The 27,435-nt window shown below is 33.1% G+C and overlaps 2 protein-coding genes across 2 annotated transcripts in view; one reads left to right on the top strand and one right to left on the bottom strand.

Annotated features, from left to right (window-relative positions):
• Positions 1 to 18,482, bottom strand: part of LOC127708643 (E3 ubiquitin-protein ligase RBBP6-like) — a 71,173-nt gene extending 52,691 nt beyond the window's left edge. The window contains exons 1-2 of the mRNA XM_052213685.1: positions 18,355 to 18,482; positions 2,148 to 2,346 (exon numbers count right to left, since the gene is read on the bottom strand). Coding sequence (XP_052069645.1) covers positions 2,148 to 2,313 — 166 coding nt within the window. The 5' untranslated portion in view covers positions 2,314 to 2,346; positions 18,355 to 18,482. The remainder of the gene's footprint in view (positions 1 to 2,147; positions 2,347 to 18,354) is intronic.
• A 2,899-nt stretch (positions 18,483 to 21,381) lies between these two features.
• Positions 21,382 to 27,435, top strand: part of LOC127708642 (probable helicase with zinc finger domain) — a 46,949-nt gene continuing 40,895 nt past the window's right edge. Inside the window, exons 1-2 of the mRNA XM_052213683.1 lie at positions 21,382 to 21,420; positions 23,727 to 23,851. Of these exons, the coding sequence (XP_052069643.1) occupies positions 23,771 to 23,851 (81 nt within the window). The 5' untranslated portion in view covers positions 21,382 to 21,420; positions 23,727 to 23,770. The remainder of the gene's footprint in view (positions 21,421 to 23,726; positions 23,852 to 27,435) is intronic.

Consider the following 27,435-nt stretch of genomic DNA (forward strand, 5'->3'; position numbering starts at 1 on the left):
CCCAACCTTCCTTTTGTGGTATTGAACCTTATGGTAAAATTTCATGGAGATCCATTCACTTAAACTAAAGTTAGAGTTAGAAAACTAATGTGTCTTCGGACGACGACGACAACGCCAACGTCATACCAATATACGACCATAATTTTTTTAATTTTTGCAGTCGTATAAAAATTCAGCAATTTTTCTATTTGTGTAAACACGCATAACTCTACAACGGTTGTGTATAAGTTTTATAACATTTGGTTGAGACAAACTTAAGTTACAGAATGGAAACTAAAAATTTTGCAATCTTTCGATTTATAAAGGGGCATAACTCGATAATGGTTAAAGTGACACTACCCAAATTCAACTTGATCTGTGTTTTATCAGTGGAAGACAAAATTAAACATTGCATTGTATAAAGCATTGATTGTAGTTGATTCAACTATAATCATGGACAAAGGAAGATAACTCCAATTTTAATAATTACTTAATAGAAGAAACTAAAAGTTTTGCAATTTTTCCATTTATAAAGGAGCATAACTCTAGAACGGTTAAAGTGACGCCACCAAAATTCAAACTTGATCTGTGTTTTGTGGTAATAAGCATTGTGTATAAGTTTCATAACATTTTGTTGAGGCAAACTTTAGAACGGAAAACTAAAAATTTTGCAATTTTTCCATTTATAAAGGGGCATAACTCTAGAACAGTTAAAGTGACGCCACCAAAATTCAAACTTGATCTGTGTTTTGTGGTAATAGGCATTGTGTATAAGTTTCATAACATTTGGTTGAGGCAAACTCAAGTTAAAGAAAGGAAACCAATTATGGGACAAACGGACGGATGTACGTACAGACGGACAAGGGAAAACTTAATGCCCCCACCGCTACGGCGGGGGCATAAAAACTGTTGAAAACTGATTAAGTGAATTTTTCTATGTCCAAAGACCATACATGTAACTCTGCACAAAATTATCAGACTGGAACAAAATTCCAACTTGATCTGTAACTTGTCATGATAAAACTATATACTAATTATCAAATCTCTTCAAGAATGACAAACAAACCTACCATTAAATTCTTCAAACAATTTACCAAAGAAAACGAAAAAAATCCAAAAATGTCATTTTGTCTTTTAAAAAATGAGTTATTTCCCTTTGAACAGAAATCTACTAATTAATAAGTATTTCATCAAAAATTTAATTCTAGGGAAAGGATGTTTAACTGAACAAAGAGAAAAGCTAAAATCGTGAAAATTGAACTTGACCTGTAGCTTGTAATGATAAATCAATTAACCAAATATCAAATCAATATCTTCAAGCAAGAAGAAAAAAAGTCTGGAAAACTGATTTGGCGGACTGACAGAAGGACGGAGTGCAAACCTAAAGTCCCCTTCGACTTCGTCGGTAGGGGACTTAAAAGTATGCTAGCCAAAATAAAACTTTGACATCGTTCTTTAATATGTAAGTTGAAATGGACATCTTTCATTTCCTTTATTGGGGACACTTCAGCTGAGCTCAGATCAATACAGAAGTGCATAACTGTGCTCATGAATGAAACACTAGGTTTGACTGAGCTCTATCCAAAAATTTTGAAACTTATGAGTGTGGCAGCAGTTTTGCCACTGAGCACAGCTGAGGTTGTTGAGTGTGTGTTTTCTCAAGTAAAGCTGATCAAATGTGATCATAGAAATAGGCTCAAGCAATCAACACTTGAGAACTTGCTACATATCAAAATTAACTGTCATAATGACATGTTCTGTTCAATTTTAGACAATGTTGTAACAAAGTTTTTTAAAGTCAAACAGAGAAGACTGTGCCAAAAGTATTGAACTTTATTACTCCATTTTAACTGAAACTTGATTTTACCACAGTGCCTGAGTTATATAGAGTATGTTGTGTACATTAATAATTGCCCTTTTTTCAATGACATTTACACGTAAAATTGCCCTTTTTCTGACTAGCACCCTGCCCTTTTCAAATCCTGGCTAGAACACTGAGAGGAGATGATCTTTGTAAAAGTTAATGGACGACGACAGACGCCAAGTGATGGGAAAAGCTCACATGGCCCTTTGTTCCAGTCAACTGATAATTTTGAGTAAAGTCATAAAAGTAGAACAACAAATGAAGTCAGGAATTTGAAAAGTAATACTATCATATCATTATGTACCTTTAGCATTCAATGCATTTATGATGAGCAAATCCATATCTGTATCATTTAACTTCTTTCTGTGCATGATGGATTCCTTTAGATCTCTTACAGAAATATGTAAGCCATCAAAAGTGATGGAATCAAAGTCCAAACTATTCTTAAACTTGTAATGAATACAAGCCATGGTGGTAATTGGTTACAGCTTCAAATGGTAAATCTGAAAATAAAAAATTTCTTTCACAATTATTTATCTCATGAAAATGGCTGTTATTTGAGAATTGTGAGTCTATAAATGACATATCACATTGCATACAAATGTTCTTAATAACAACTTCCATAACATGCTATTTCATTGTACATATTTACTTATTACATACTACATGTTATTATTACATACTACATGTAACAACACTGCCTTAGGTAGCTACACTGTTACATGAGGCCAAGCATTGAAAATAAAATGGATTAAAAGAACAATCCATTGTATTTAAAATAGAACTGGGTGAGATTTTTATGTACATGCACTGTTCGCCCCCTGGGTTCGTTCTCACCCTATTTTTATTTGTTTGAATTATTAGTGTTTTTTTATATAAATCAAAATATATAAACTTTCACGATTAAATTTCGGGAATTTTTAAATAAAATATTTTTTTGGTGATTTGATGATCAATTATTTTAATTATGTATAATTAGTGTTAATTGGTATTGACAAAGTCAAATTTGGTATTATTGTTCTGTGTTTAAAAATCATGATTGTTGTTATAACTAGCTTTGATGTAAACATGCATGTAGTTAGCTTGGTATGAGTAAACTCAATGAAGATTTGGTATCTTCCGCCTTTCTTTTACAAGTCTTATATAAATGAACTTTGCCTTGATCATCACTGGGACACAATCATTGTATAACAGTCCAAGATCATCATGATTATTTCGTCAAAATATTGCCAATGAGACAACTCTCCACAAAACACCAAATGACACAGAAATTAACAACTATAGGTCACCGTACGGCCTTCAACAATGAGCAAAGCCCATACTGCATAGTCAGCTATAAAAGGCTAAAATGACAAATGTAAAACAATTCAAACGAGAAAACTAACGGCCTAACTTATGTACAAAATAATGAACGAAAAACAAATATGAAACACAGCAACAAACGACAACCACACAATTACAGGTTCCTGACTTGGGACAGGCACAAACAGAATGTGGCGGGGTTAAACAAGTCCAGGCCATAATCTTGCCGGCGAAATGAAGATTTATGTCGCCAAAGAATTTTGAAAATCGCTAAATCTCGCCGGCCGACTGACTTCATGGCGAAGTCAAATCGCTATCAAAATCGGTAAAAGGGAGACAACTTGTGATTGACATGTCTCACAGGTAAAAAAAAATGGCGGCTGACAAGGAAAATCGAGATTTTCGAAACGACCCAGGACTAATACTGTCAACTATCAAATTAAATAAATACAACGGCGACTTTGAACATCCTCGGATATAACTTTCAAAACTATTCAAACGGAAAACTGGATGTCTGTTTAAGTTATCATTTTACGATGATTTTCATTACTCACACGAGTCGATCAATTTTACTATTTGGTAGGTAAAGGGTGGGAATTAACGGTAGATTTATTATATTGATTGAATAAAAATTGAAATATAAAAGGTAGAAAGACAGCTGATGGATAATGTGATTGCAAACGTACAACACTCAACCAGATTGTGATCAGCAGTGGAATTTTTCTCATGACCATTTCGTTGATATGGATGATATCTTTAAATAAAATGCTTCGCTGGGCGCAGCTTAATACGACCGCAGAGGTCGAACCCTGAACAGTTGGGGCAAGTATGGACACAACATTCAAGCTTGATACAGCTCTGAATTTGGATTGTGATTAAATATTTGACACAGCATAGGTTCTGACACAGAAAGAATGTGGTCTAAGAACAATTTTTTTAATTTACCTATTATGGTCCAATGTCCAAAATCAAAATACATGGTTAGATTCAGCATATCAAAGAACCCCATATATTCATTTTTTGTTGAAATCAAACAAAGTTTAATTTTGGACCCCAACTTGAACAAACTTGAAAACTGGTCCAATAATCAAAAATCTAAACACATGTTAAGATTCAGCATATCAAAGTACCCCAAGAATTCAATTTTTGTTAAAATCAAACTAATTTTAATTTTGGACCCTTTGGACCTTAATGTAGACCAATTTAAAAAACGGGACCCAAAATTAAAAATCTAAAAACACGGTTAGATTTGGCATATCAAAGAACCCCAATAATTCAATTTTTGATGAAATCAAACAAAGTTTAATTTTGGACCCTTTTGACCTCAATATGAACCAATTTGATAGCGGGCCCACAAAATAAAAAATCTAAATACATGGTAAGATTCAGCATATCAAAGAACCCCATATCTTCAATTTTTGTTGAAATCAAACAAAGTTTAATTTTGGACCCCAATTTGGACCAACTTGAAAACTGGGCCAAAAATCTAAATACATGTTTAGATTCAGCATATCAAAGAACCCCATATATTCAATTTTTGTTGAAATCAAACAAAGTTTAATTTTGGACCCCAACTTGGACCAACTTGAAAACTGGTCCCATAATAAAAAATCTAAACACATGTTTAGATTCAGCATATCAAAGAACCCCAAAAATTCAATTTTTGTTAAAATCAAACTAAGTTAAATTTTGGACCCTTTGGACCTTAATGTAGACCAATTTAAAAAACGGGACCCAAAATTAAAAATCTAAATACACGGTTAGATTTGGCATATCAAAGAACCCCAATAATTAAATTTTTGATGAAATCAAACAAAGTTTAATTTTGGACCCTTTTGACCTCAATATGAACCAATTTGATAGCGGGCCCACAAATAAAAATCTAAATACATGGTAAGATTCAGCATATCAAAGAACCCCATATATTCAATTTTTGTTGAAATCAAACAAAGTTTAATTTTGGACCCCAATTTGGACCAACTTGAAAACTGGGCCAAAAATTTAAAATCTAAATACATGTTTAGATTCAGCATATCAAAGAACCCCATATATTCATTTTTTGTTGAAATCAAACAAAGTTTAATTTTGGACCCCAACTTGGACCAACTTGAAAACTGGTCCCATAATAAAAAATCTAAACACATGTTTAGATTCAGCATATCAAAGAACCCCAAGAATTAAATTTTTGTTAAAATCAAACTCAGTTTAATTTTGGACCCTTTGGACCTTAATGTAGACCAATTTAAAAACGGGACCCAAAATTAAAAATCTAAATACACGGTTAGATTTGGCATATCAAAGAACCCCAATAATTCAATTTTTGATGAAATCAAACAAAGTTTAATTTTGGACCCTTTTGACCTCAATATGAACCAATTTGATAGCGGGTCCACAAATAAAAAACTTTAAATACATGGTTAGATTCAGCATATCAAAGAACCCCAAGAATTCAATTTTTGATGAAATCAAACAAAGTTTAATTTTGGACCCTTTTGACCTCAATGTGGACAAAGTTGATAACGGGGCCCAAAAATCAAAAATCTAAATACATGGTTAGATTCAGCATATCAAAGAACCCCATATATTCAATTTTTGTTGAAATCAAACAAAGTTTAATTTTGGACCCCGATTTGGACCAACTTGAAAACTGGGCCCATAATCAAAAATCTAAATACATGTTTATATTCAGCATATCAAAGTACCCTAAAAATTCAATTTTTGTTAAAATCAAACTAAGTTTAATTTTGGACCCTTTTCACCTTAATGTAGACCAATTTGAAAACGGAACCAAAAATTAAGAATCTAAATACACGGTTAGATTCGGCATATCAAAGAACCCCAATAATTCAATTTTTGATGAAATCAAACAAAGTTAAATTTTGGACCCTTTGGACCTCAATGTGGACCAATTTAAAAACGGGGCCCAAAATCCAAAAACTTAATACACGGTTAGATTCAGCATATTAAAGAACCCCAAGAATTCAAGAATAAAACCCCATTGAAATTGATCAAGAAATAAGCAATTTATACGAAGTATCTTCTTTTGCACAATACTGTGCAATTGAATATTTCTTGCTATTGTGCAATACTGTACAATTGACAATTTCTTGCTATTGCGCAATATTGTGCTATTGGATATTTCTTGCTATTGCGCAATACTGTGCAATTGAAGATTTCTTGCTATTGCGCAATACTGTGCAATTGAAGATTTCTTGCAATTGTGCAATACTGTGCAATTGAAAATTTCTTGCTATTGCACAATACTTATTATATAATAATTTACACATCCTGTTTGGTGTGTATCTCCTACCATATCATTATTATTTGCTTTTAAATATTAATCAGAAATAACCAACTTAAAATGGAAAATTTTAAAAGAAAAAAAAAAGGAAAAAAAGAAAAAAAAAGAAAAAAAAAAATTCCCCCCCCCCAATTTTTTGAACCCCCTTATGATTCATCACCCCCAAACTCAATCCCAGCCTTCCCTTTGTGGTATGGTACCTTGCAGTACAATTTCAGAGAGATCCATACACTTGAACACAAGTTATTGTCTGGAAACTAGAAAAATGCTTATTTTTGGCCCCTTTTTGGCCCCCAATTCCTAAACGTTTCGGGCAATTACCCCCAAACTCAATTCCAGCTTTCCCTTTGTGATATGGAACCTTGTAGTACAATTTCAGAAATATCCAAACACTTACACACAAGTTATTGTCATGAAACTAGAAAAATGCTTGTTTTTTGCCCCTTTTTTGGCCCCTAATTCCTAAAATTTTGAGGCAATTACCCCCAAAATCAATCCCAGCATTCCCTTTGTGAAATGGAACCTTGTGGTACAATGTCAGAGAGATCCATACACTTACACACAAGTTATTGTCTGGAGGTTACAAAAATGCTTATTTTTGGCCCCTTTTTGGCCCCTAATTCCTTAACTGTTGGTACCATAACCCCAAAAATCAATCCCCACCTTCCTTTCGTGGTATTGAACCGTATGGTAAAATTTCATGGAGATCCATTCACTTAAACTAAAGTTAGAGTGCGAAAACCAATGTGTCTTCGGACGACGCCGGACGACGCCAGACGACGACGACGACGACGACGACGACGACGACGACGCCAACGTCATACCAATATACGACCAAAAAATTTTCAATTTTTGCGGTCGTATAAAAATGATAGAAATTAGCTCTTTATCGGATAATTAATATGCGATTGAAAGATATTTTCATCTATAGGCTTACAATCTTTAACGATAATCTCAATTTACAACTAACATAATGTCCTGGACATTCAATAATGTTTTACAAAATAATGACAAGTGGTGATATAAATTAAATTCCCAGTCGTGTGAAATTCATCAGGTAAACTGGGAGTCATATTTTTTCTGGACTTTTAAAAATAAATTGAGGCAGATGCACATGAATTTAATGCATCATAATCATGATAATATTACTAGGCTACTCCCTCATGTCTCAATCAACAAATTTTATTTAGAACACAATGGTATCAATAAATAAATAACAACTATATATTGTCTAAACCTTTTTATCAAGAACTTTCTATATATACATTGTGTATAATAACATATATGAAATAAAATGCTCCGCAGGGCGCAGCTTGATACGACCGCAGAGGTCGAACCCTAAACAGTTGGGGCAAGTATGGACACAACATTCAAGCTTGATACAGCATATGTTTCTGACACAGAATGAATGTGGTCTAAGAACTTAAAAATTTTAAATTGGACATTCACCTATTATGGTCCAATATCCAAAATCTAAATACATGGTTAGATTCAGGATATCAAAGAACCCCAAGAATTCAATTTTTGATGAAATCAAACAAAGTTTAATTTTGGACCCTTTTGACCTCAATGTGGACAAAGTTGATAACGGGGCCCAAAAATCTAAATACATGGTTAGATTCAGCATATCAAAGAACCCCATATATTCAATTTTTGTTGAAATCAAACAAAGTTTAATTTTGGACCCCGATTTGGACCAACTTGAAAACTGGGCCCATAATCAAAAATCTAAATACATGTTTAGATTAAGCATATCAAAGCACACTAAAAATTCAATTTTTGTTAAAATCAAACTAAGTTTAATTTTGGACCCTTTGGACCTTAATGTAGACCAATTTGAAAACGGAACCAAAAATTAAGAATCTAAATACACGGTTAGATTCGGCATATCAAAGAACCCCAATAATGAAATTTTTGATGAAATCAAACAAAGTTAAATTTTGGACCCTTTGGACCTCAATGTGGACCAATTTAAAAACGGGGCCCAAAATCCAAAAACTTAATACACGGTTATATTCAGCATATTAAAGAACCCCAAGAATTCAAGAATAAAACCCCATTGAAATTGATCAAGAAATAAGCAATTTATAAGAAGTATCTTCTTTTGCACAATACTGTGCAATTGAATATTTCTTGCTATTGCGCAATACTGTACAATTGACAATTTCTTGCTATTGCGCAATATTGTGCTATTGGATATTTCATGCTATTGCGCAATACTGTGCAATTGAAGATTTCTTGCTATTGCGCAATACTGTGCAATTGAAGATTTCTTGCTATTGTGCAATACTGTGCAATTGAAAATTTCTTGCTATTGCACAATACTTATTATATAAAAAATTTACACATCCTGTTTGGTGTGTATCTCCTACCATATCATTATTATTTGCTTTTAAATATAAAACAGAAATAACCAACTTAAAATGGAAAATTTTAAAAGAAAAAAAAAAGGAAAAAAAGAAAAAGAAAAAAAAAAAAATCCCCCCCCCCCCCAATTTTTTGAACCCCCTTATGATTCATCACCCCCAAACTCAATCCCAGCCTTCCCTTTGTGGTATGGTACCTTGCAGTACAATTTCAGAGAGATCCATACACTTGAACACAAGTTATTGTCTTGAAACTAGAAAAATGCTTATTTTTGGCCCCTTTTTGGCCCCCAATTCCTAAACGTTTCAGGCAATTACCCCCGAACTCAATTCCAGCTTTCCCTTTGTGATATGAAACCTTGAAGTACAATTTCAGAAATATCCGAACACTTACACACAAGTTATTGTCATGAAACTAGAAAAATGCTTGTTTTTTGCCCCTTTTTTGGCCCCTAATTCCTAAAATTTTGAGGCAATTACCCCCAAAATCAATTACAGCCTTCCCTTTGTGATATGGAACCTTGTGGTACAATGTCAGAGAGATCCATACACTTACACACAAGTTATTGTCTGAAAGTTACAATAAAATGCTTCGCTGGGGCGCAGCTTGATACGACCGCAGAGGTCGAACCCTGAACAGTTGGGGCAAGTATGGACACAACATTCAAGCTTGATACAGCTCTGAATTTGGATTGTGATTAAATATTTGACACAGCATAGGTTTCTGACACAGAAAGAATGTGGTCTAAGAACTTGAATTTTTTTAATTTACCTATTATGGTCCAATGTCCAAAATCAAAATACATGGTTAGATTCAGCATATCAAAGAACCCCATATATTCAATTTTTGTTAAAATCAAACAAAGTTTAATTTTGGACCCCAACTTGGACCAACTTGAAAACTGGGCCCATAATCAAAAATCTAAACACATGTTTAGATTCAGCATATCAAAGAACCCCAAGAATTCAATTTTTGCTAAAATCAAACTAAGTTTAATTTTGGACCCTTTGGACCTTAATGTAGACCAATTTAAAAAACGGGACTTAAAATTAAAAATCTAAATACACGGTTAGATTTGGAATATCAAAGAACCCCAATAATTCAATTTTTGATGAAATCAAACAAAGTTTAATTTTGGACCCTTTTGACCTCAATATGAACCAATTTGATAGCGGGGCCCACAAATAAAAAATCTAAATTCATGGTTAGATTCAGCATATCAAAGAACCCCATATATTCAATTTTTGTTGAAATCAAAAAAAGTATAATTTTGGACCCCAACTTGGACCAACTTGAAAACTGGGCCCATAATCAAAAATCTAAACACATGTTTAGATTCAGCATATCAAAGAACCCCAAGAATTCAATTTTTGTTAAAATCAAACTAAGTTTAATTTTGGACCCTTTGGACCTCAATGAAGACCAATTTAAAAAACGGGACCCAAATTAAAAATCTAAAAACACGGTAAGATTTGGCATATCAAAGAACCCCAATAATTCAATTTTCGATGAAATCAAACAAAGTTTAATTTTGGACCCTTTTGACCTCAATATGAACCAATTTGATAGCAGGGCCTACAAATAAAAAATCTAAATACATGGTTAGATTCAGCATATCAAAGAACCTCATATATTCAATTTTTGTTGAAATCAAACAAAGTTTAATTTTGGACCCCAATTTGGACCAACTTGAAAACTGGGCCAAAAATCAAAAATCTTAATACATGTTTAGATTCAGCATATCAAAGAACCCCATATATTCAATTTTTGTTGAAATCAAACAAAGTTTAAATACTGGACCCTATCTTGGACCAACTTGAAAACTGGGCCCATAATCAAAAATCTAAACACATGTTTAGATTCAGCAAATCAAAGAACCCCAAGAATTCAATTTTTGTTAAAATCAAACTAAGTTTAATTTGGACCCTTTGGACCTCAATGTAGACCAATTTAAAAAACAGGACCCAAAATTAAAAACCTAAATACACGGTTAGATTTGGAATATCAAAGAACCCCAATAATTCAATTTTAGATGATATCAAACAAAGTTTAATTTTGGACCCTTTTGACCTCAATATGAACCAATTAGATAACGGGGTCCACAAATAAAAAATCTAAATACATGGTTAGATTCAGCATATCAAAGAACCCCATATATTCAATTTTTGTTGAAATCAAACAAAGTTTAATTTTGGACCCCAATTTGGACCAACTTGAAAACTGGGCCAAAAATCAAAAATCTAAATACATGTTTAGATTCAGCATATCAAAGAACCTCATATATTCAATTTTTGCTAAAATCAAACAAAGTTTAATTTTGGACCCTTTGGACATTAATGTAGACCAATTTGAAAACTGGACCCAAAATTAAAAATCTAAATACACTGTTAGATTCGGCATAACAAATAAATAAATGTGATCAAAGATTTTACAAATCTAATGCGCCATACTGTGCAATTAAAGATTACTTCTTGAAATTTTTCAATATTTGAAATTTGAAAAAAAAATAATATTTGAAGAATAATTCTTTTTAATTTCTGAAATCTGAAATGAGAAAAAATTGGCCCCCCACAATTTCTTTTTATCCCCCCCCCCCCCCTTTTTCCCCCAAAAAAATTCTTTCCCTCAAGATATGGTCATAATCTCAATTCAAATTTCCAATGGAGTTGGCAACCATAATTACCCATTTAAATTTACCATAGTGCTAACTTAATCTATTTTATAATAGAATTAATAAAAATATAGTGTCAAATCTTTCATATGGATTTTTTTGTAAAAAAAAAAGATGAAAACATTTGCAGATATTTTTACTGGTCTTCCTTTATAAATATGCATTTCTTTAAACATAATTTAAAAGCAGTGTAAGGGAAGTAACCAAAACATTGTATTTGGATTACCTCCCTTACACTGTTTAAGATTATCTTTATTGTTCATTAACCATTACTTTATACATAATTTAAAAGCAGTGTAAGGGAGATAATTTCAATGATGTATTTGATTTATCTCCCTTACACTGCTTTAAATTTTGTTTTGTACTAAAGTATTTGTCCATTAACCAGGACAACCTTGTTTTTCCCCCTTTTTTGCCCCTAATTCCTAAACGGTTTGAGCCATAACCCCCCAAAGCAAATCCTAACCATCCCTTTGTGGTATGGAAACTTGTAGTATAATTTCAGAGAGATCCATACACCGTTCCACAGTTATTGTCTGGAAACTAGAAAATGCTCATTTTTGGCCCCTTTTTGGCCCCTAATTCCTTAACTGTTGGTACCATAACCCCCAAAATCAATCCCAACCTTCCTTTTGTGGTATTTAACCTTATGGTCAAATTTCAAAAAGATCCATTCACTTAAACTAAAGTTAGAGTGCGAAAACCAATATGTATTCGGACGACGACGCCGGACGACGACGACGACGACGACGCCAACGTCATACCAATATACGACCACAAAATTTTTTTGCGGTCGTATAAAAATGCTTATTTTGGCCCCTTTTTGGCCCCTAATTCCTTAACTGTTGGTACCATAACCCCCAAAATCAATCCCAACCTTCCTTTCGTGGTATTGAACCTTATGGTAAAATTTCATGGAGATCCATTCACTTAAACTAAAGTTAGAGTGCAAAAACCAATGTGTCTTCGGACGACGCCGGACGACGACGACGACGCCAACGTCATACCAATATACAACCAAAAAATTTTTAATTTTTGCGGTCGTATAAAAACTGCAAGTATATCTTTTATTGCATATAAAACAATTTCCTTAGTGCTAAGCATGAAAACACGATGCAACCGAAACGGTAATGGAATCTCACTTCTCCAAGAAATTGACCACTTCTCCCTTCTCTCTCATGGAAGGAGAAGTCACTTCTCCCTCTCCAAAATCCTAGATTAGGCCCTGCAAGTCACTTTATTTTGAAACAATAACAATAAAATGCTTCGCTGGGCGCAGCTTGATACGACCGCAGAGGTCGAACCCTGAACAGTTGGGGCAAGTATGGACACAACATTCAAGCTTGATACAGCTCTGAATTTGGATTGTGATTAAATATTTGACACAGCATAGGTTTCTGACACAGAAAGAATGTGGTCTAAGAACTTCAATTTTTTTAATTTACCTATTATGGTCCAATGTCCAAAATCAAAATACATGGTTAGATTCAGCATATCAAAGAACCCCATATATTCAATTTTTGTTGAAATCAAACAAAGTTTAATTTTGGACCCCAACTTGGACAAACTTGAAAACTGGTCCCATAATCAAAAATCTAAACACATGTTTAGATTCAGCATATCAAAGAACCCGAAGAATTCAATTTTTGTTAAAATCAAACTAAGTTTAATTTTGGACCCTTTGGACCTTAATGTAGACAAATTTAAAAAACGGGACCCAAAATTAAAAATCTAAAAACACGGTTAGATTTGGCATATCAAAGAACCCCAATTATTCAATTTTTGATGAAATCAAACAAAGTTTAATTTTGGACCCTTTTGACCTCAATATGAACCAATTTGATAGCGGGCCCACAAATAAAAAATCTAAATACATGGTAAGATTCAGCATATCAAAGAACCCCATATATTCAATTTTTGTTGAAATCAAACAAAGTTTAATTTTGGACCCCAATTTGGACCAACTTGAAAACTGGGCCAAAAATCTAAAATCTAAATACATGTTTAGATTCAGCATATCAAAGAACCCCATATATTCAATTTTTGTTGAAATCAAACAAAGTTTAATTTTGGACCCCAACTTGGACCAACTTGAAAACTGGTCCCATAATTAAAAATCTAAACACATGTTTAGATTCAGCATATCAAAGAACCCCAAAAATTCAATTTTTGTTAAAATCAAACTAAGTTTAATTTTGGACCCTTTGGACCTTAATGTAGACCAATTTAAAAAACAGGACCCAAAATTAAAAATCTAAATACACAGTTAGATTTGGCATATCAAAGAACCCCAATAATTCAATTTTTTATGAAATCAAACAAAGTTTAATTTTGGACCCTTTTGACCTCAATATGAACCAATTTGATAGCAGGCCCACAAATAAAAAATCTAAATACATGGTAAGATTCAGCATATCAAAGAACCCCATATATTCAATTTTTGTTGAAATCAAACAAAGTTTAATTTTGGACCCCAATTTGGACCAACTTGAAAACTGGGCCAAAAATCTAAAATCTAAATACATGTTTAGATTTTGCATATCAAATAACCCCATATATTCAATTTTTGTTGAAATCAAACAAAGTTTAATTTTGGACCCCAACTTGGACCAACTTGAAAACTGGGCCCATAATCAAAAATCTAAACACATGTTTAGATTCAGCATATCAAAGAACCCCAAGAATTCAATTTTTGTTAAAATCAAATTAAGTTTAATTTTGGACCCTTTGGACCTTAATGTAGACCAATTTAAAAAACGGGACCCCAAATTAAAAATCTAAATATACGGTTAGATTCGGCATATCAAAGAACCCCAATAATTCAATTTTTGATGAAATCAAACAAAGTTAAATTTTGGACCCTTTGGACCTCAATGTGGACCAATTTAAAAACGGGGCCCAAAATCCAAAAACTTAATACACGGTTAGATTCAGCATATTAAAGAACCCCAAGAATTCAAGAATAAAACCCCATTGAAATTGATCAAGAAATAAGCAATTTATACGAAGTATCTTCTTTTGCACAACACTGTGCAATTGAATATTTCTTGCTATTGCGCAATACTGTACAATTGACAATTTCTTGCTATTGCGCAATATTGTGCTATTGGATATTTCTTGCTATTGCGCAATACTGTGCAATTGAAGATTTCTTGCTATTGCGCAATACTGTGCAATTGAAGATTTCTTGCTATTGTGCAATACTGTGCAATTGAAAATTTCTTGCTATTGCACAATATTTATTATATAATAATTTACACATCCTGTTTGGTGTGTATCTCCTACCATATCATTATTATTTGCTTTTAAATATAAATCAGAAATAATCAACTTAAAATGGAAAATTTTAAAAGAAAAAAAAAAGGAAAAAAAGAAAAAAAAAAAAAAAAAAAATCTCCCCCCCCAAATTTTTTGAACCCCCTTATGATTCATCACCCCCAAATTCAATCCCAGCCTTCCCTTTGTGGTATGGTACCTTGCAGTACAATTTCAGAGAGATCCATACACTTGAACACAAGTTATTGTCTGGAAACTAGAAAAATGCTTATTTTTGGCCCCTTTTTGGCCCCCAATTCCTAAAAGTTTCGGGCAATTACCCCCAAACTCAATTCCAGCTTTCCCTTTGTGATATGGAACCTTGTAGTACAATTTCAGAAATATCCAAACACTTACACACAAGTTATTGTCATGAAACTAGAAAAATGCTTGTTTTTTGCCACTTTTTTGGCCCCTAATTCCTAAAATATTGAGGCAATTACCCCCAAAATCAATTACAGCCTTCCCTTTGTGATATGGAACCTTGTGGTACAATGTCAGAGAGATCTATACACTTACACACAAGTTATTGTCTGAAAATTACAAAAATGCTTATTTTTGGCCCCTTTTTGGCCCCTAATTCCTTAACTGTTGGTACCATAACCCCCAAAATCAATCCCAACCTTCCTTTCGTGGTATTGAACCTTATGGTGAAATTTCATGGAGATCCATTCACTTAAACTAAAGTTAGAGTGCGAAAACCAATGTGTCTTCGGACGACGCCAGACGACGACGACGACGACGACAACGACGACGACGACGACGACGACGCCAACGTCATACCAATATACGACCAAAAAATTTTTAATTTTTGCGGTCGTATAAAAACTATATACAGCAATACACAAACTTGAACATGATTAAATATTTATTCCACACAAAAACCAATAAAAAGGGTGTGAACTAGTGGGGTGCGAACATGCAAGGGGGCAAACGTGAATGGGAGCGAACGTGATTTTGGGCGAACGGACCTGGTTTCAATATATTCCATAGCTATGTATTTCAACATTTTTAAAATTCATTTATTTACAATGTATGATGTAACTCTTATGTTCTATTTTAAGTAACAGTGGCTATATTGATTGATCAACAGGAAACTGCATGTTCATGTTATTTTGAAAATAACAAAGGGGGAACCCTGATTGTGTCCTAGTTTAGTTCCAATGTAACAATTAGGTAACAATTCACCAAAACACACTAAGTCCGTCACATGTCTGTCACAGTACTATTTTTTTAAATTTCCATTCACATTACAGAAACAATGAAACAAAGTCCTTTACCAAACAAATTTTATTCTAACGCAGTGAATACATGTACGACAGTCTGGTGTACCCATGCACAGATTTATGATTTTATTCAAACACAAAATGAATACATACATGTCGCAGAAAAAATGGGACACAAAATGATGGCAAATCTATCGCCAAACTGGGTGAAGATATTGTCACCAAACCACAAAGACTAAAGGCGTGGTTTTAATTGTGGGTCATTTTCTGCATAAAATGAGTCGTCCAAATAACTGTACTTTATTATAAGTATCTGTAAATACAAAATTGTAAACCAAGTTTACAATGTGTTCCAATAAATATGAACAATATACATAACTGAAATATTCACATGCAACAGGGCTATATTCTGTCATTTACTAATATACCAAAATGCGGCCTTCAAGCCAAACTGAATTCTATATTTGAAATACTAAAATATCTTTGCATTAACTGAAACATTTGAAACATTTAAACATGACTAAAAGAATAAATAAATTTACAAGTACCTGTAGCGGCAACTCTCATCATCCGCCCTTCCTGATATATATTGACCAGTGACTAACTCAAAAAGTGCTTATTACAATGTAGTATATATATATGGTTAGTATTGCCGCGCTTTGAGTTCATGCATAGCTCATGTTATTTGTATATAAATATATATCATTTAAATATTAATATAGTATCGCATTCACTTCCTACAGTACTAATTTAAATACTTGTGCCGTGATTTAAATATTCAGTACTCATAGCCAAACATACATGAACAGTAGCATACAAAGCTATAATCTGTTTCTAAATCAGTGCAAAACTATTTGTCGTCAATCGTCAAGTGGAAAATGAATATGAAATATTAATATGATATGAATGTGAAACATATAACACTGAAAACACAAATAACATAAAATGTTAAATAAATGGAGCAAAATATATTGGATACATATATCCGGTGACATACAACTTTGGTATCGGGTCCGTTCGCGTCCAATACACGTTCGCCCCCTGGGTCCGTTTGCACCCTTTTTTTTAATTCAAAAACCCGATGAATTATAAGATGTTTTTTAAGATGTTTATCTCAAAATAAAGAAAAATTCGGCAATTTTTGAATTTTTTAAATGAAATATTGTTTTAAATTGATTTGATGATTAATTATTTATGATTACTGTTAATTATATATGGTGTTTACACAGCTAAACTTGATGTAAATTCTGCATGTAGTTATATTACATGTAGCATGTATTTAACTTGGTATGAGTAAAAACAATTAAGATTCAAAATGTTATTGTTGTTGAGTTTAAAGCGGTTTGGTATCTTAACATTTAAATAATATTCAACACAAAAAACCTTTTTAGAAAGTCACTTTATTTTGAAACAATGAAAAAAAAAATAATATAGCAATACACTGACCAAAACACGATTAAAAAGATATTCAACACAAAAAACGTCACTTTATTTTGCATGTTTTGAAACAATGAAAAAAAACTTATTTATAGCAATACAATAACCAAAACACGATTAAAAAATTATTCAACACAAAAATCATTTTTAGAAAGTCACTTCATTTTAAAACAATGAACAAAAAAAATATTTATAGCAATACACTGAGGGGGTGGAAAGGGGGGTACCTTTCTCCTTTCTCCCGCCCCCTTTCTCCTGCCCCCTTTCTCCCTGTCTCCCAATACCCTTTCCACCTACTCATACACTAACCAAAATACGATTGAAAAATTATTTAAGACAAAATCAATAAAAAGGGTGCGAACGGACCTGGGGTGCGAACGTGAAAGGGGGCGAACGTGAATGGGCGCGAACGGACCCGGATTCTACAACTTTTATGTACGACAGTCTGGTGTTACCGTGTACCCATGCACAGATAGATTTATGATGTTATCAAACACAAAATGAATATAACTTTTATGTATCTAGTGGACGCTAAATGCTAAGCCTTAAAACTTTTCGAACTGCAAATGTTTGTCTGTATAAGTAATTATTTTCGAGATGTAAACACATCAGTTTTAGTCCATTTGTAACGTTATGAACCTTAAAGTAGTTATCGCAATTACTTGATTTAAAATAATGGCACGCATCTCTTATATGTAGTAGTACATAGGCAGGAACTGCTACTCGGACCAGTGTATTTTCCATCTTTATCTAAAAATTCATAATTTTGGGAGGTATGTTGGCCATGTTGCAACTGCAAGAAAGAAAATTCAGAAAGGTTCACCGGATCATATAATTTATCGCCGTCTTGATGAATCAGTAAAGTTTGAGTCATTAGTGAAAAAAAACTTACATGGTCTATTGTATGAACACAGCCAATAAGCTCTAATTTGAAGAAAAGTTGTGACATTCACATTGTGCTATCCTTGCATATGGCGTCATTCTGGAAAATCCTCTCGGAAATTCTCGTTAAACTTCGTTGGACACAGTACTTTGTGGATAAGATCAGAAGACGGACTTAGTGATCCGATATATCTAAAGTACTAATTTTTTTTAGAATTACACAACGTACATAAAATGGGAAATTTAATATTACACCAGAGGCATATATACATGTGTATATATGTCTCTGATTACACTGAGTATTAAAGGAAGGTTGTTTGTCATCAGATCGTTTACTCTTGGGATCTAATTTATACAACCCTTTATAAAGAAAAAGAAATTAATAGCAAACAATCAAAAAGCATAAACCGTGCGGCATAATGTAAATGCACTCCTCTGGAACTGCCGCGAATCAAAGTTGTTACTTGAAAGTCAAACATGATATTTAACTATAAAAAAAGTTCATATACTTGAACACACTCCTTTGGAACGTATTTACAAAACTGCTAAAATATGATTTAAAAACTCCATACCGCCGCTTAAAATTATAGCAACATAAATAGTATATGGCCGCAACAGAAAATCCTGTTGTTGCCAGTACATCTTCAATAGACAGGGTTTCCTTAGGTTGATATATATATTTTCATTGGCATCAGGATATTCACTTGTTATTTGAGAAATGTTACACATCTATGAACATTTAAGTTAATCAGCATAATGTAGTTGGATAATAATTGTAATAAAAGTTTCCACTGAACAGTTTAAAAATAGAAAGCAACATATTTATGTCATACAAGTTAAAGTTTTGAAGTAAAATCAATCGATCAATCAATCAATCAAGTGTTAACCCTTCACTTATATGGAAGGCACGATCATTACAATCGAGAGAAAACATTGAACATCAGCTGCCGGTCTAATTTACTCTTCAGTATAATATGAAAGGCTATTCAATTCATCATACTCTTCAAATCAGTACAGAAACAGGAAAAAAAAACGACTCAACTACTTCATTCTACTTTATTTCAAACAAGAAATTTATAGACTTGATTGGGTTGATCAACTGTGACACGATCGTATTGATTGAATACGATTGATACGATCGTGCCCCTAGTAAATGGAAGTAATATAGAATCGATTGAGTTGATCAACGGTGGCACGATCGTATCGATTAAACCCGATTGATACGATCGTGCACCTATTAAATTGAAGTAATAGAATCGATTGAGTTGATCAACCATGGCATATGTACGATCGTATCGATAGAGAAAAATATGAGATTAAAAGGGATTTAAAAAAGAGAAAAACCTTTTTGTTGATGATTTTTATGAAAGAACATAATCTCTTTAATTTTCATTTACTTGAACTATATTCCAATCTAATTATAATATATATCTCTGATTTCGTTATACTCTTATATACGAGCATGCGAGTTAATATAGATATAAATTTTAATTAGATTGAACTATATTCATGACATCTTACTTAAAAGTATTTTAATTGATTAAAACAATTTCTGCATGTCGATACGTTTTTACTTTTCAGTTTCAAAATATTTGCTGATTTCATTATGTAAATTAATCACCAATGTCATTTCCATTACACAATTAACACACTTAACTCTTTCTTCTCTTGATTGGTTTAGTTTACCATCAGTCCGGCAGATTATATCGGAAATCTATAATATTCACCATTCGAAATATAAAACCATATAACAATCTTTTTTGTCGAGGATATTTAAGTAACTTTCAAAAATATGTTCCGCCGTGTTATAGATACGAAAATTGATTGTTTTGGGGCAATATTATGAACGTCTTGCTTGAGTTCTAAGTTTATTCAAATTTATCTTGCAGTATCGTTTAATTGTTGTTTGATCCACTGTTCTAAAAAAATGTTAGTTAAGTCAGATTTATGAAGATTTCAAATGTATTTTATCCACAATGACGTGTTGCGGCTTTCTCATGGCACCGACTTTCAATTGATAGATCATACTACATAACTTATTCCTTCAAGTTTACTGCAAGAATTCAAGTCTAGCCCGATACAAAATCATTCTGGCTTTACAATCAGTAGAGTAGGAGAAGCTAGACTGAAAAGTGAGAGGGACTTCTGAAGGTGAGAAGAAAAAGAAGCAGTTAGTAAGTTTCCTCAATAATTATTAAGTTTTGTTTGCAATAAAAAAAATGCAAAAAATAAGGAGGGGTGGGCAAAATTTCTTAATTGTCCGCGGCTCTTATGCCAGTGATACTAATGTCTATATACGATTTAGACATAGTTCGTCGTATAAAACCGCAGAAGGTGTCGTGGATTCTAAACCCGAAGAAGTAACTTGCAAAATTAATGCTGAAATTTTTTTAATCAGATTGATATATTTAATTTTTATTGTATTTTGATGAATTTACACCAGGTAATTAGCAACGGTTTAAGTTATGGAATTTTGTCTATTGTCTCAAGTGAAATACTAATAAATGTGATAAAATGTATATACATGTATATGTCTATGTCCATAAGAAAGGGTTTTGTCTATCATAACATCTTTGAGACATAATCTTTACAGAATTATTTTATGTAAAAGTAGATCAAAAGTTACAGGTAACAAACTAATCAATAAAATCAGGCCGTTAGTTTTGAATTGTTTTACATTTGTCATTTCGGGGCCTTTTATGGCGGACTATGCAGTATGGATTTTGCTCATTGTTGAAGGCAATACGGTGACCTATAGTTGTTAACTTCTATGTCATTTGGTCTTTGGTGGAGTTGTCTCATATTGGCAATCATACCACATCTTCTTATTTTTAAAGTGGCTCATGTTATTGTTGGAAACTACAAGAAGGTTTAAATCCCTTTTACATGTATTATTCCCATATTTCATTTGCTAAATATTGTAAATAATGGTCTTCTGACCAAATACCAAATGTTTAAAATCGGAAACGACACGTGGTTGGAACCATCCAGGATAGAGGTAATTCGAATCCGCGTCTTTTTCCCGCGAGATTTCCCATTTGCACCGATAATGACATGGCGCAGGAAGTTGAAACTGGTTGGTTTACAAACAACACGTATTATAGTCGCATGCTTTTGTTTGTTTACATTCTATCAATTTTTTTCTGCACGATAAATTCTTTGAGTCTTTTTCGAAACAGTCACCCACTTTAACCATAATGTCATTAGATAATTACAGATATGACCTGTCAAAAGTTTACCTTTCACTTGTGCGATCTTCCCACATTATTTACATTTATAAATATTATAATAGAGTCATTAAAATTCAGTTTGTCGTAATATTGATTAAAGAATTAGCTGTATAAACTTATTGGTTCGATTCAGTATCACTGTTCATGAGTTTATAGGGATGTCGAATGACCACTAGTGACCCTGAAATTGACATTGATGATTGAAGGACATTGATCTTAGATCATAGATGTGACCATCAGTTTTAGCATATGTTGACAACAGTTATTTTCATCTGCACACATTTTTGTAGGAATGATTCAGTTATAAAACATTTATAGAATGGTCAGAAAAATGAATTGAAGTATACAATACAATGAAGGGAAAATGGTTCTGTCACAATAGACCACTTTTATATTCGTGTATTTTTCCGAACATTTCCAATGTCACAATGTTAATGTTAATACATCACAGTAAGAATCATTTGTTTAAATTTACATTGAATGACCCTTCATTTGTCAACGTATATTTGTTCTACCTAACAGAAGGTCCACTGGAAACTTTTTTATAAACAATGTCATAATATCTGTTCCTGTTGGAACAATATTCTATACCATTTATTCCGTTAGGAACATATACTGTAATATTTATTCCAGTGGAAATAATATTCCGGAATATTAATTCCATTTGGAACTTATATTATGAAGGAACTTCTATTTCGTGACATACTTGTACATGATCTGTATTCCAATTAGGCCTGTCTGTGCCCCATACCTGCACACTTAACTATTAGTGTAAAATATACATGATTTTAACTCTTCAATCAAATGCACAATATTAGTGAATTACCACTTGTAGATGGTTCCTATCTTTCCTAAGAAGTAAAAAGCATGTTGATTTATGCCAGCACCTAGAAATATAGTAAACCAATGTTAACATGGTTAGATAATTTCAGTGACTGACAAAATAAACTCTGGGGATATCATATGACTTCTGCATGCGGACTTCTAAATTGACCACATGGGCCTGTATATTGTTTCAAAGCAGTACCAGTCTTCATCAGAAGTCCTTCTTGGCTCAGAACACTTGCAAGTCTGTCAGTGAGTCATGTCTGTAACTTCCTCTACTGACAAAAATTGTGAAGTGTGAATGTATACTTTCAATGGTAAAGGAGATACAGACATATCAGGTTTTCTTTAGATAATTTAACTTCATGCTCTCCCCTGACTGAAAACAAAAAACACCACTTAGTGTTTTAGCTTAACCCCACAAAGGACTAAAGACAATCAAGCAAGCTTGTTACTTACTTACAATTATTGTCAGCGTAAGTTAATTTAATAAAAGGACTGCTTATACATGCAAGATAGTTCAGTGTTCCAATTCACTTTGGCCATTACATGATATTGTGTCTTAATATTGCACTTTTATATGATGTATGATGTATGTTATTATATGATATCAACTTCCAAGCATAGTTTATAAAATGGTTAAACTGGCCAGTTAAGTCTGCCAAATTTCATATTTTTCAGTTTGAAATTCTGCTTAAACTGACACCATGTTTTTATTGTTTGATATATATACATATATCTTGAATTTTAAATCAAAATATCCCACTCAGTACACATAATCATCACTCACTATCATCGGGCACATAAGAACTGGAGTGTTAAACTTAAAAACTGTTTAGCACTTTTTAATAGACAGCATTTAGTCATTCTGAAGATCAAAGTATTATTAAAGAATAACCTTTAAATGTATATACAAAAGCAGCATAAACTGACAACAGAAATAATGTTAAACATAAATTTGATTTGTTGACTGACAAGAGTGCCATGAAATATTTGCCCAAACCTGGATTAAAACTGAATCAAAATAAAAAGTCTGACATCGAACAATAGTCAAAACAAAGTGTACCATGTCTGCATAAACACTTGATAAAAGCTTACAAATTCATTGTTTGGCTGTTCATGTAGATCAAACCTACATGTATGTATTGTAGGACATATTAAATTTGTATCACCTGATAGATTAAAAAAAAGACACTTGAATTCCTATAACCTTAATATTTGCATGTGGACTGTTATGAAGTGTTGAAGCAAGCAATTTGTTAACTAAGCTGAAACCAAGCAAATGGTAGGATCTATTACTCACATTTTGCTTTGCCATTGTTTGCAGATGAAAGAAAACTACTATGAAGACGGTTGAGAGTATGTATAGTAATGACTGACTGTACCACAGATGATGTCAATACTCGGCAGGTCAAGGGTGCCTTGGCAGTCATCAGTAACTTCATTAAACAGGTAAGTTAAAAATGATTAGAGATTAATTTTTATACGACCGCAAAAAAATTTTGCGGTCGTATATTGGTATGACGTCGGCGTCGTCCCAAGACACATTGGTTTTCGCACTCTAACTTTAGTTTAAGTGAATGGATCTCTATGAAATTTTACCATAAGGTTCAATACCACAAAAGGAAGGTTGGGATTGATTTTGGGGGTTATGGTACCAACAGTTAAGGAATTAGGGGCCAAAAATCAGCATTTTTGTAACTTCCAGACATAACTTGTGTGTTAGTGTATGGATCTCTCTGACATTGTACCACAAGGTTCCATATCACACAGGGAATGCCGGGATTGATTTTGGGGGTAATTGCCTCAAAATATTAGGAATTAGGGGCCAAAAAAGGGGCAAAAAACAAGCATTTTTCTAGTTTCATGACAATAACTTGTTTGTAAGTGTATGGATCTTTCTGAAATTGTACTACAAGGTTCCATATCACAAAGGGAAAGCTGGAATTGAGGTTGGGGGTAATTGCCCAAAACGTTTAGGAATAAGGGGCCAAAAAGGGGCCAAAAATAAGCATTTTTCTAGTTTCATGACAATAACTTGTGTTGAAGTGTATGGATCTCTCTGAAATTGTACCACAAGGTTCCATATCACACAGGGAATGCTGGGATTGATTTTGGGGGTAATTGCCTCAAAATATTAGGAATTAGGGGCCAAAAAAGGGGCAAAAAACAAGCATTTTTCTAGTTTCATGATAATAACTTGTGTGTACGTGTATGGATCTTTCTGAAATTGTACTACAAGCTTCCATATCACAAAGGGAAAGCTGGAATTGAGTTTGGGGGTAATTGCCCAAAACGTTTAGGAATAAGGGGCCAAAAAGGGGCCAAAAATAAGCATTTTTCTAGTTTCATGACAATAACTTGTGTTCAAGTGTATGGATCTCTCTGAAATTGTACTGCAAGGTACCATACCACAAAGGGAAGGCTGGGATTGAGTTTGGTGGTGATGAATCATAAGGGGGTTCAAAAAATTTGGGGGGGGGATTTTTTTTCCTTTTTTTTCTTTTTTTCCTTTTTTTTTTCTTTTAAAATTTTCCATTTTAAGTTGGTTATTTCTGTTTCATATTAAAAAGCAAAAAATAATGATATGGTAGGAGATACACACCAAACAGGATGTGTAAATTATTATATAATAAGTATTGTGCAATAGCAAGAAATTTTCAATTGCACAGTATTGCACAATAGCAAGAAATCTTCAATTGCACAGTATTGCGCAATAGCAAGAAATCTTCAATTGCACAGTATTGTGCAATAGCAAGAAATATCCAATAGCACAATATTGCGCAATAGCAAGAAATTGTCAATTGAACAGTATTGCGCAATAGCAAGAAATATTCAATTGCACAGTATTGTGCAAAAGAAGATACTTCATATAAATTGCTTATTTCTTGACTAATTTCAATGGGGTTTTTTATTCTTGAATTCTTGGGGTTCTTTAATATGCTGATTCTAACCTTGTATTAAGTTTTTGGATTTTGGGCCCCGTTTTTAAATTGGTCCACATTGAGGTCCAAAGGGTCCAAAATTTAACTTTGTTTGATTTCATCAAAAATTTCATTATTGGGGTTCTTTGATATGCCGAATCTAACCGTGTATTTAGATTCTTAATTTTTGGTTCCGTTTTCAAATTGGTCACATTAAGGTCCAAAGGGTCCAAAATTAAACTTAGTTTGATTTTAACAAAAATTGAATTCTTAGGGTTCTTTGATATGCTGAAACTTAACATGTATTTAGATTTTTGATTTTTGGGCCCCATTATCAACTTTGTCCACATTGAGGTCAAAAGGGTCCAAAATTAAACTTTGTTTGATTTCATCAAAAATTGAATTCTTGGGGTTCTTTGATATGCTGACTCTTACCATGTATTTAGATTTTGGATATTGGACCATAATAGGTGAATGTCCAATTTAAAATTTTTAAGTTCTTAGACCACATTCATTCTGTGTCAGAAACCTATGCTGTGTCAAATATTTAATCGCAATCCAAATTCAGAGCTGTATCAAGCTTGAATGTTGTGTCCATACTTGCCCCAACTGTTCAGGGTTCGACCTCTGCGGTCGTATCAAGCTGTGCCCTGCGGAGCATTTTATTTTATGTGTTTCGAAAATATTTCAAGGAAGTGCAAAACAAAAAGCTTGTGGATGTTAAATAGACCTTGCATACATTTTAAGATACATGTATGTGAAATTGTTTTGATTTATGTTGCTTTAAATGGGAAATCTTAACAAAATTGATTTCAAATACCTGAGCGACAGATGTGACACATGCTCTTTAGCACCTCAAGTTTTTTAAAACAACCTCAACTTCTTGCACAAATGTTGCAGAGATATGCGAGTTTCCAATAAAAAATTTTGTTTACTATCTTGCTTTTTTCAAGGATTATTTTTATGGTCCAGATACTGTCATTTATTGTCTCGCCTTGACGGAGTCAAAAAGCGAGACAAAGGTGTGCTGTTTCCGGCGTCCGCGGCAACAATGTATTAGTTTGTGATTATGTCTAGTTCATGGTGAACCACTAGTGGTAGGTCAATGATATTTGGTATGCAGTTGTATTAGCATTGGCACATCTCATTACCATGGAGATTATTTGGCCCCGCCCCGTCAGTCAAGGTCTATTGACTTTGAAACTTTTCATAGTTTACATGTATTAGTTTGTTATTAGGTCAATTTATGGGGAACCACTAGTGGTAGGTCAATGATATTTGGTATGCAGTTGTATAAGCATTGGCATATCTCATTTCCATGGAGATTATTTGGCTCTGCCCCCTTAGTCATGGTCTATAGACTTTGAAAATTTTGCTAAGTTTCCGGCATTGGCGACGATGGCGGCGTCAACAATGTATTAGTTTGTGATTAGGTCAGTTCAAGGGGAACCATTAGTGGTGGGCCAATGTTAATTGGTGTTCAGTTGTATAAGCATTAGCACATCTCATTTCCATGGATAATATTTGGCCCCGCCCCCTCAGTCATGGTCTATTTACTTTGAAACTTTTGCTTAGTTTGTGATTAGATCAGTTTAAGATGAACTGCTAATGTTAAGTCAATGATATTTGGTATGCAAATTTATTGGCATTTGCAAGTATCATTTCCATGGAGATTATATAGCCCCACCCCTGATCATGGTTCATTGACTTTGAAACTTTTACATAGTTTACAAGTTAATGTTTGTGTTTAGGTTTGTTTAAAGGGAACGACTTGTAATAAGTCAATGGTATTTGGTATGCAGTTGTATTAGCATTGGCACATCTCATACCATGGAGATTGTTTAGCCATGTACCTTCAGTCATGGTTCATCAACTTTGAATATTTGCATAACTTACATGTTAAAGTATTGCTATTTTAATTTCAACATTTGCATAATAAAAATTACAAAAAGGCGTGACATATCTCTCTGATAACAGTTTATTTAGATATTAAAGTATCTACCATGTAAAATTATTGTAATTTAGTTGAGGTGTCTTGCTACTCTGCATTTTCATGCTCTAAATCTAAATAGTAGTAGTATTTAGATCCTACAGAGCATCTTATTGCCCTAA

Source organism: Mytilus californianus, unplaced genomic scaffold, assembly GCF_021869535.1.
Source record: "Mytilus californianus isolate M0D057914Y unplaced genomic scaffold, xbMytCali1.0.p SCAF_7, whole genome shotgun sequence".
Classification (NCBI taxonomy): Eukaryota; Metazoa; Mollusca; class Bivalvia; order Mytilida; family Mytilidae; genus Mytilus; species Mytilus californianus.